The sequence below is a fragment of the Megalops cyprinoides genome, chromosome 9 (assembly GCF_013368585.1).
Source record: "Megalops cyprinoides isolate fMegCyp1 chromosome 9, fMegCyp1.pri, whole genome shotgun sequence".
Taxonomy (NCBI): Eukaryota; Metazoa; Chordata; class Actinopteri; order Elopiformes; family Megalopidae; genus Megalops; species Megalops cyprinoides.
In genome coordinates, this window is record NC_050591.1 from 8,689,367 (window position 1) to 8,701,466 (window position 12,100).

At 38.8% G+C, this 12,100-nt stretch overlaps 1 protein-coding gene across 1 annotated transcript in view; it reads right to left on the minus strand.

The window, feature by feature from the left end:
- Window positions 1-738: 738 nt before the first annotated feature.
- LOC118783296 (zinc finger and BTB domain-containing protein 20-like) overlaps window positions 739-12,100 on the minus strand; it is a 58,889-nt gene continuing 47,527 nt past the window's right edge. The window contains exon 4 of the mRNA XM_036537082.1: window positions 739-1,545. Within this exon, the coding sequence (XP_036392975.1) occupies window positions 1,100-1,545 (446 nt within the window). The 3' untranslated portion in view covers window positions 739-1,099. The remainder of the gene's footprint in view (window positions 1,546-12,100) is intronic.

Here is a 12,100-nt window from a genome sequence, read left to right on the forward strand (position 1 = left end):
TAATATCAGTTACAGAAAAAAATATATAATCTATATTGGAACCAAACTCAAATTTGAAAAATATTCCAAGTAAGTATTGGCAGTGTATGCAGTTGTTTGAAATAAACCTCCAACTTTGTGAATTTCACCTATAAACCACCCAAAGGTACAGAAAAATAAGTAACATTTAATACAATACAATTTTGAACATTTGCTTGCATCTAACAACAGCTGCATTTCATCAGCAACAACATAATACTACAATAAATAATAACCCAGAGTGGTGATAACTATACTTTTCATATTCAGTGTATAAAAAGTAAACTTTTGACCAATGATACTCTCAGATTGAAGTCAAAAGTACAAAGCAGGTACTTTTTTGTTTTCATGACGGTGGCCCATATATTGTACCATTATATACTATTGACTGGACTTTTATGGTGTCTAAAATGGTCTGTAAGAGAACTGTACAATTAAAGAGTTTCAATGAAGTAAATGTGAAAAGTGTTGTCCCTTAGGGCAAGGGACTCTATTTTATATGAATGTGAGCGTGTGTGTGTGTATGTGTGTGTGTGTGTATATATATATATATATATATATATATATATATATATATATATATATATACATATATACACACATATACACACACACACACACACACACTCACACACTAATCCTACATCATCAACTGCTTTTAAATAAATGCTACAGGATTCTTTTGTTATGATCTGTTTTGTGAATAAATCTTGTGTGTATGTTAGACTTAGAGATAGTGGCCCTTTTTGTAGTGCTCGACACATAAATCAATGATAAAGGAAAGCAAACATTTAGAGGCCTGTAGTAAGGATCCAGCCTGTGGACCAGTTACAAACTACACGGCCTTAAGGCCACCATCAATGTGTTTCTTTGAGAACACGCCATAAAATCTGGAAAACGTAACGTGTCAGCATCTATACGCTTACTTCTCCAAGCTCACTTTTTTTTTGATCTTTTTTTGGAAGAGGTCTTACACTTTGTACCTATTGATCCGAGACGCGCGTACACGTGCGGCCACTGAAAATGCTCAATTTGGTTGAATTTGGTTTGGTGGCCGCACGGCATTGTGGGTGGTTCGCTATCAGCAGCCAGTCAAGGGGGCCTCCCCCACCCCGACGCCGACGCCCGCCCCGTCTCCGGCCACCACCTCAGGAGCTGCCACAGGCGCCGGGACGGGGATGGGGACGGGGACGGGGACGGGGACGGGGACGGGGATGGGACCGGCGGCTTTCGCTCCGGCGGCTCCGCCCACTTCCGTGACCCCGCCCCCACCCGTGCTGTGTAGGGCCATGTGCCTCCCGAGCAAAGTCTCATGGGAGAACTTCTTTTTGCAGATGTAGCACTCGTAGGACTTCTCTTTGTGGTGCAGCCGCATGTGGACGTTGAGGGAGCTCTTCTGCGTGAAGCGCTTGTTGCAGATGCAGCACTGGTAGGCGCGCACCCCCGTGTGCGTCACCATGTGTTTTATTAGGTAATCCTTCAGAGAGAAAGAGCGCCAGCAGATGTTGCACTGGTGCGGTTTCTGACCTGAATGTGCAACACAAAACAAAAAAATTGCAGTTATCACTTCTGGAAGGATCTCAGTTTAAGACAACTTCTTCCACAGCAAGTCTATCACTTCTGAATGTATCTTTTGTTTAAAAGTCATTCCGTTTATGTCTCATAATCATCCAAAAAGGCAGATGTTACGTGACATCATGTATGTTTAACACTTGAATGAAATACTTTTTTCTATATTATTTATTCACCCCCCTGATTAAATCGTTATATAATGGAATGGAACAGCGAAATGTAGGATAATTTTCTTCTGCAAAATAAAAACAAAGGGTGTTACATTGACAAGACAACTGATAAAATTGACAAGACAACTCCTGTAGCCATTTGTCTTTGGTGGGGGGGTGGGGGGTGATTACAGAAGTAGAATTACTCTAGATCCTTATATATTTTGGTTTTGTTTTTGTTTTGTTCTTATACAATTCGATTTGTCTGAGGTCTGATGATGGCCATTTGAGAACATTTACTTAGTGGTCAGTTAATCATTTCTTTGTATATTTAGATGGATGTTTTGGATCATTGTTGTGCTAAAATTCTATTTTTGCAACGGTTCAAGCTTTTTCGCAATATATCCTGGTGTGCTTTTTGGCTAAACATTGATAAAATCTGGCTACATTTTATCCAATCTCATCATAAGACATGCTTCCAACTGTCAGAGGGTTTTTCCATCTTGACGAAATCTGTACTGGTTTTTCTAACCACTGAAACTGATCTACACCATGCATTGTGTTTTGCTGATGCACCAATATGTTCTATTTGTAATGGACCTGACACACCAAACTACAGGCAGGCCCCTATTCATGACAATCAGCATTTGTAACGTTCATCAAAATGCTGACAAATATACATTTTTCAGACACAAAAAACTTTATTTATGATGATGAGAGAGAGAGGCTGGGGAGTGAGAACAAGAGTGAGACAAAGAGCCAGCAAATGTAGTAAAAAAAATCTCAAAGGCAACAATGTCTTCATCCTATCAAGGGTCTTTATTTTACTTTGCTGTTGTAATCCTAATTTTGGTTTGTTGTTTTCATTCAGTCAACTCATGGGTGTGAGCTGAAGAAGACATAGTTATTGTATCCTCTCAGCATGCGTGCTGTCTTGCTTGCACTGTAAATAAATACCTGTCTGAAGACAGAAGCCCCTTCTCCACTGAGGGCCAAACCTAGTGCTTGAACTCAGCCTATAAATTGTATTGCGCCTCTATTTGCAAGTTCTGGGTTAAAACCAGAGGTGCGTTCAAATTAGCAAACAAAGGCAAACGTTTGCGAACATTTTCAAACAGTTTTCTGTTTGCTTGGCCACAGTTCCCTGGCAACCCCATCCGTGACCCCCTCAGTAACATCCCATGGCATTGCTAATCAATGTGGTTCTGTGAGGCCCCAGCGATGACCAGTGTTATGCACACCTGTTCTAAGTGTAGTCACCCTCTGACCCAACAAGTAACATAATGGAAGTTATCAAGGGCAGAGCTCAAAAAAGATACTGTGAAAAAACCACTGAAAAATTAGACGAAATTATAAAACTTCAGAAACAAACAACAGAGATTCAAAAAGAGAGAAATGTCATTTTAAGACAGTTCACCATTGCAATTGCATGCATGGCTGAAAAGTGAAAGGTTTTATTGTAATCATTTAATTTAGTTAAATGTATTATCTATTAATGTATTAATAGGGTGAGCTATTTTTATCAATTCATTGTAATAGTTTATTATATATTTATTATTTACTTATACATTGTTTCGACTAATGAGCATTCTTGGCATTAAAAGTTTTATTTAACTGTATACAACTGCAGCAATGTCCTCTCTCTTCTGCTCTGCTGCTCTCCGCGGTGCTACCTGAGTGTTATCTTCAGCGGAAATGGCGTCATCTGCAGGGTCAGCGCTCACATTATCTTCATCTCCCTCACTGGTCAGAATGAAATTGTGTAGGATGCACGTGCTGGCTATGACTTTTGGAATAGTTTCTAGTAGTGCCATATCAAGGAAGTTCAGTCGTGTCCACTTGTATTTTATGAGCCCAAATGCACGCTCAGTGTGGACTCTTGTTGAGCTATGTATGTTATTATATCTCTTTTGGTGCTCTGTCAGATGACCATTGTCCCTGTAAGGGACAAGCAGGTTGGTCTCCAGAGAGTAGGCTGAATCACCTATATGGTACTGGGCAAAGAGAGGGTAGGCATTCAACATTGCCTTCATGTCAGTGTTTCTGCACACGCGCAAGTCATGCACTGATCCAGCATTGCCAGCATGAATGTGTGTGTAGCGCAACTGGCTGTTGCACATTGCCTGCAATTGATCACTAGCATATCCCTCTCTGGTAATAAAAGCATCCCTGTGTGCTGATGGACCTTTGATGGGTATATGGGTGCCATCAATACATCCAATGACACCTGATAAGCCTCCCTTTCTTTCAAACCTCTCTGCAACAGCTGGGTACTGCTCAGGTGATGGCCAGCAGATGCATTCTGGGATCAGCGCAGTAAGCTTTTCAACTATTTGAATGAAGTAGTGGTGCAAACTGCCTTTGCTGACCCCAAACTGACCAGGCACCCCTCGAAAGGACTCTTGGTTTTCCAGCAGCCACAGTGTTGACAGTATTCGCACTTCAATGGTGGGTTCAGTGTGTTGGTTGAGATGTGGTCCTAGCTCTTGGTAAAGTTTCTGAAATAAACCAAAGGCTTTAGCTAGCATCCCTATATTGCATTTTAATGCATCCTTGTATTATATTGCACTGAAGTACAGTAACCTACAAAGAGTAACAGTATTTTCAAATTCCAGTCACCTGTCCTTAACTTCAACATCTACAATTAGGCTTAAAGATTTTTTAACATTTTAATATAGGCCTAAGGCTAAATCCTTACTTCAACTGTAGTCGTATGCATCCGAAAGTGTGACCTAAATGTAAAATTGTCGTAGGTTGGTACGACTTCAATTACGTAGCCCTCTATTCTTGCATGTTTTGGTTTCCGTGTCAGTATACTCTGTATCAAATCAACTACATCTAGCGTGTTTTCCTCTGTAAAAATCATGGATAATAACAGAGGCTGCAGCTAATACAATTGCCTTGTTGGTCACCATCTTATTACAGTTTAAACCTAAAAATTTGGAATGTTCACACAAAACCGTTCCAGTTTAAAAGTTGAAAGAAAACCTGTTTGTCTGGAATGTTCGCCTCAGTTTGCCGAATTTGAACGCACCTCTGGCTTAAACTGTTGCATGAGACACAAGGTCAAGCCTGTTTGCATCTGCTGGGCCACACGAGTTAGGCCTAGCCTTAGGGTGGAAATATGCCAAATACACAGATCACACGCAGGAATATACAAAACAAGATGTACATCACCACCAATTTTTCTAAATGCACTGACATCCCACAAAGGATAAGGGAAGGATCTCAAAACCGGAGAAATTTTGGTCTAGTTTTAGAGGGTACTCAAGTTCCACTAAGTGTTTCGCTGACTCCAACGTACAGAAACAGCTGGACGGAACAAAGACATATACAGAGTCATTGCCTGGGAGCTTGAAAAGATGGGAATAAATCACAATGTGGACCAAGGCTGTGAAAAAATGCTGAATCCAAAACAGCAGTACAGGTCAGCTTTTGCCACCAATCGAAGACTGCACTAATGATGTCATGTGACAGGGCAATCCTGTCTTTACTCTTTTTTTTTATTTGACTTTTAAAATCATTTTATTTATTTGCAACGGACTTGATTCATTCATTCTGGTTTTTGGAATATGGACATGCATGCCCACTAAACTATTATTTCAATAGACAGGATTTGCAAATACATAAACACTCAATAATCATTAGTTTTAATGAGTGAAAATCTCAGCCTTTCTTGTTTGTTGCAACTTTGAAAAGTGCAGTAGTTCAAGATAAACAGAAAATATGCACATACAATATCAAATCATCACTGGCTCATGACAGAAAAAAAGAGTTTGAAAATAACAACATAAAAGACCATACACCCTAATTTTTTTCCCTCATGACTAGACATCCAATATATATTTTACAGAAGTGGATTTTTATAATCAATATACAATGACTCAGATCAGTCATCTGTGTAATCGTGTATTTAGAAAATAATTTAACATGGACCATATTTGGCATTTTTTGTGACAACTACTTTTTTTCCATTACATTTTTGGTATCTAGCAAACACTTTATCCAGAGCAACTTACATTTGCTACATTCGCTTTTTTCCCCCCCAATGTTATCCATTTATACAGCTGTACATCTACTGAGGAATTGTGGATTAGGTACCTTGCCCAAGGGTACACCAACAGGGCCTCAGTGGGGAATTGAACCAGAAACCTTTTGGTTACAAGTCCTGCTCCTTAACCACTATGCTGCATTGCTGCCCCTTTTGTGTTCCCTCATAAGAAAAGCACTTCCTACACATACCTGCTGGCATCTCTAAGACTCATTTCGCACTAGGTTCATTTGAAATGATTTGGCTCCATTTGAACGGAATGTATCATCAATTTCTTTAATAGTCATACTGGCAATCATTTAAACATGCTTTAGGAAATTTCTCATTATTTCACTTCCAGGGCTTTCTGTGTTTTGACAGCACCTGGCCTATTTGTATTCATAAACGCAGAGCCAGAGCATATCCCTAATTTACTGTCTGGTGATGCACCCCAGTGCACAAGACCATTCATGGTAAAATTATAAAAATGGTATACATGTATTGATATATTAAAATTGAAATGATGTTGAGCATGACCAAATACCACAAGAAAGGTGTTTTTGTCAACTTATCGGCTTTTGAGGGGGCAACCAGTCCATCTAAGAGTGTTGAATTTGTTAGGATGATAATTTAATAGGATATCATCCATGTAAAACAAAAGGTGAACAGACTCGGACTGTTCACAACATTTTGAAGAGCATTCTACACTCTACATGTTTCTCCAGTTAGCATTAGCATTCTGCTTTCAATGCTTTGCAATAGAGCTCTACACACAGATGCATGGGGTTTGTTTCCTGGTTGGAAAGGAACAGCGTTGAGGAGTAACGGAACACATGTAACGACATTACGTATTTAAAACACAAAATATGAGTATGTATTCCGTTACAGTTACCGTTTAAATTAATGGTAATCAAATTACAGTTACATTTTTAAAATATTTAGATTACATTGGATTTTTTTTTCATTTAATTTCATTAATTTTTTTTATTTAATGTTAATTCAGTTGGAAAATCTATCCGATATAAGCAACTCTGGGGTGTATCTCCCATATGCCCCTCACGAAAAAAAAAAAGAAGAAGAATGGTGAGACAGAAAGCAGCCAGCACAAAGTGTTTATGTTATGGAAATACGGGAACCATTTTACTTTCAAATTTGGCAAAGGTCGCAACATAACAGTACAATGCAAGCTGTGTTTGCCAGCAACCAAACTGCTATCTGCTTCAAAAGAGTAGACCTCTAACCTGAAGAAGCATCTTGAAGTAAGGCTGTGTTCACACGTGGCGTCTTTTTTGAAGCTGTCAGATTATTATGTTTTACATAATAATCCTATGAAGTAGACCGTATTTTCTACGGAAGCCGAGAACGGCCGTGCTTGCAATTATTTTTTTAATGCCATTATCTTGAGATCAAGAGTTAATTATTTCATTATCTTGAGATAACATAGCTTTTTTTTGTGAGATAACAAGTTAATTATCTCATTATCTCGAGATAACAGAGCCCGTTTTCTTGAGATAAAGACATAATTTATCACGAGAAAACGACTTTTGTTTTTTCTAAATCACGAGATAATTATGGAGAACTCGAAAATGAGTGCCTGGCTCATTTGATCAGTTTCCCAAACCTCTCCTGGAGGACCCCTTGTCCTGCATGTATTAGATCTCTCCCTGCTCCAACACAGTTAATTTAAAAGATCAGTTTGTTATTAAGCAGCTTCAGGAGTTCATAACGAGTTGATCATTTGAAACAGCTGTGTTGGAGCAGGGAGAGCTCTAATACATGCAGGACAAGGGGTCCTCCAGGAGAGGTTTGGGAAATGCTGCGATTTGATCACACCTGATTTCAGCCTTCAAGATCGCTGTCATGACTGTCGGGGAGGATCTGAATGTTATCTCTAACAGAAAGACACAATGCAATTTCTGCCTGTGTTAGACCTTGACTGAAGTACAGTCTGATGCGTTGACCAATAATGGGTACTCCTGACATTTTCAGCTTAAATCAGTTGCTACAATTGTCAAGATGCCATTTATGCATGCTGGCATGGCACTCCTGATCTCTGATAAAAATTATAGGTAACGACCTTTTGTTTTCTCATGATAACGAAATAATTAATTCGCTATCAGAAGAAAATGAGCTTTGCTATCTTGTGATAATGAGATAACCCGTTATCATGAGAAAACGAGCTTTGTTATCTCGAGATAATGAAATAATTAACTCATGATCTCGAGATAACGGCATTAAAAAAATAATTGCAAGCACTGCCATTCTCGGCTTCCGTAGTTTTCAAAACGTCCTGAGCGTTGTTTTAACACTATCGCTGGTGTTTTTTTTTCTACAGCTCAGAGCATTTTTTAAGTTGAAAAAAGTTCAACTTCTCAGAAAAAATGCCCTACGTCAAGTTCTTTTTTGACAGCTGTCCAATCACAAGCGGAGTAGTGACACCTGTCGTTTCCCATAAAAACCACCAAAACTGGAGAAGATAGCGGTGGAGAAGTTAATTGTGCTAGTTTCTGTGCACAGTGACCTGTACAACATGACAGTTAAACTGTATCATAACATTCATAATAAAGATGCCGTTTGGAGTCAAATTGGACGGATCAATGTACATGCTACTGTTGTTATGGCAACAAAAGACGCTCTCAACTGCTTTTTTGAACAAACACTGCCAACGTTTTTTTTTTTTTTTACTTGAAAAAATGCTCTGGCCAAAACTGCGATTACTCCAACAATTTTACACTACGCACATTATACTTTAAATTGTTAAGATACTCCTTTCTTACTCACAATGTATTTAGGGTGGCTTGTGCCTTTTCTAACTCATGTTTTCGTGTAATGTACAATTTTTGAATTAACATTTACAATTCTGAAGAAATTGCGATGAAATGCCCATAGACTTAACATGGGGGTGCCAAAATGTTAGCCACAACAATGCTAAGAGAACATTCTACAAATAACCGTTCAGAACCTTAGTCGGATTCATACTGGTGCACGTCCTTATAAAACTTTTGTAAATGTTTTTTTTTTTTTACGTGAAATGTTATCATAATTAAAAATATAGACTGTATTTTATGTATTGCAGTAAAAAAAAAAAAATCACTCAAGTTCAGCTAATTAGATTTTGACATCACTTGGACATACTGTAGTTTGTGAGAATCACCCAACCAGTATATGCCACATTCACACTTTTACTTACATACGTTTAAAAATTAAAAACACGGTGATCAGAAAGTAATCCAAAGTTACTTACCTTGAGTAATCTAACAGAATGCATTACAAATTACATTTTAGGGCAAGTATTCTGTAATGGAATACATATTAAAAGTAACCCTCCCAACCCTGCAAAGGAATCATGCCCTTCTCATATTCACACACACATAAGCTGTACCAACTTCTTCAGGCAGTCACAGTTCATTTTGCTTGAGTTTGTTTCAGTCTAAATCCCTAACAAACTCGAATGTTAAGATTTTTCTGGTACTGTACTCATTTAGGTGAACAAAGCTGTAGTCTAAACGTGCCCTATAGGACCACTGACCAATTACCAATTGCACTGGAGAATGTTTGTCACAACCAGTCTTTTGCAGCCTGAAGCCTAAAAGATTGTAGTCATTTGGTTGCAACTGATGGGTAAACACAAACACAATGCAAGGACAGATCAGAACACTCTAAGGATGCTGGCGCTTCATGAATAAATTTATGTATTGTGCAACACAGGAATGAGTTGGCTGCATCAGTGGGACTTTTGGACAGAAGACACATGGGAAAACAAGTACAGTGGAAGCAGACATTCGAGTATAAAAATGCCATGTTGCTGATTTAATGACATTTTCCTACGCATGTTAAACATGCTCATAAAGCAAACATATAAATGTCATTCCTTCTTTAGGAAAAGAAAAAATAATGCACTACGCTGTTTTATAAGCCCAACAATGCTTCTATTACTTTCTAAAACTTTCTCTTTTTTCAGGTTTTCCCCTGCTCGGAATTTGTAGTCTGGGCGTCCGCCAAAGCTGCACTAAGTCTTTTCTCCAAATTCTTGTTGTGAAACAAACTTTCTGTAAGCTAAGTATCAGAAACACATTCTCAGCCACCACACTGCTCAGTTTATTTCCCTCAGACAGGGGCCTCTTCCAGAGCTCTTCTGTCACATTCTGTACGTTATGCTGTGGTGTGTCAGTGAGTCTACCAGATGGAACCTGGGAGATGAACTCAGTTTACATGTGTGTCACATTCTCACAGCGACTGGCCTTCTCCTGCTGGTGCCTCTGTAGCTCTACCTCAGATAGGCCGGTATTCTTCACAGGGCCTCCCCAGTGTCCTGGTTAGCACAGCAACCACAATGAAGTTTATATTCAGTGCATCTCTCCTTCAACATGCGGTACGCAAGATTCTAACACGTACTTCCTCCGTAGTCTCACGGATTACCGCTGCTTTACCAGGTTAAAGTCCGTTACCATTTTATGTGGGTCTTGGATTTAGTCATTCAGATTCTTGGGTCAATCTACTCAGTTTAGCCAGAATTTTCTCTGTGGTGTCCTGTGATGTCTGCAGAGCTCATTTCGCTTTGGGAGGCTCCCCACTGGCTCTCTACAATTAAAGAAAAGTCTCCATGTCTGCTTATTGGTTCAAAAGCTGCATTTCCAATCCATAGATTGGGGATATTAACATGACAGCTCTGTCTTCGTCTACCTCGGGTGGAAGATTTGCAAATCAATGATCACACAAGTGGGCACCATTACGTACATGATGGACCTGCTCTGTGTCAGTGGCTTTCTGGTGCATGTCTCAGACAGCTTGTGTGTACTGCATTTCTTGAGACAAAAATTCGGTTTGGGTCATGGCCTCCAGTCATCAGCCTCCTCCTTCAGCTTCTTTATCACCTTATTGTCTGGACTGCATCAATGTCCCAGGCCTTTTTTTATTTAACTGTGTTTTGCTTTTCACTGGATAGTAATGACACTTGGTCTGATCTTATATTTTACATTGTTTGTGGCAAACAAAACAAATAACTCTTTGTCTTTGGGGAAAGGAAGATGAATTGAACACTCTTTTAATGAGCCTAAAATGAACACTCACACTTTAATAAGCCCAACTGTGCTTGAGAGTATTTTTGCTATTACTAAAAGCATCCTAAAGAAATAGCTTAGTTCACCTTCCTTCTCACTGTCCACTTGCAGTATATCTATTCCATGGATTTCCTCAGACTGAAAACTTCCTTTTTTGAAGGTTAAGGGTTTTGAAACAAAACCTTGCGATATCATTGTTTCTTTACAGATATGTGCTTTCCATTGTCACTCTCTCTGCCTCAGACTGAATTAGCCTTCCTAGTGAATGCAAGTTATTGATCTTAATTTTTGTGAAGGACTCACATAGCTGACTCAAAGCATCATCAACAGGCTCTTGTCACAGGACCATTATGGGACTTGAGTCTTCAGGTCAAAGCCTTGACTTGATAGGCATTTGCCCCTTACAGTGCTACAGTTAGTAGCCTGTTAGAAATCCTAGCTAGATGTGGTTAATTTGTAGCAATAAAAGTGCAATTATTTTAATTGCAATTTGGACATGCACTAAATCACTGACATTCTTGACAAAAATTGGAATTGTTCCAAACTGAGGGAAAAATATAATATACTACAGTATACATATATTACAGTCTGTCATTTTGCATTACAGTCTAACTAAATGGTGAATATTATGGCTGTATTTATGCAGTATCGCTAACAATTTTGGATTTACTGGTAGTCCTAACCACAGATTAGATGAGTTTGATCGCTTAAAGTCTGTTGTCAGTTGTGCTCAACAGAGTCTGATGTGACTGTATGGCCAAAACACTAAATTGTGTTTTGCAAAGTTTTAAGCAAAGCTTGCTGTCGGAAACCATACACACAACCATAAAACTGCAGTCTCAAGGGCACTGAGCAGTTCCCATAGTAAATAAGTTTTTGAAACCACATTTCATTATTGATTCATCCATTACCTTGACCACAGCCTACTTAATAACCTTACAACATGCCTATCTACCACCAAAAATCTGTCCTGGCAACTGCTGTTGGCCTCGAAGAACAAAATTGAAGTCAAAGCACAAAAATAGAACCTGGACTCTAATTTTGTCTCAAATGTTATGAATGAATATACTTCATCATCCAGTAATGTACATAGTCTTCAAATAAAACAAAACTAACTTTCCAGTGATAGAGACAGATTTGGCATAGATACACCAGATTTGCTTATCCCAATGATATAGATATATTCACAGAAATAAAGACTGATGGTATATGCATATGTCTTAAAATACAATACATTGCATGTGTTGCAATTACAGAATGGTGCATATATG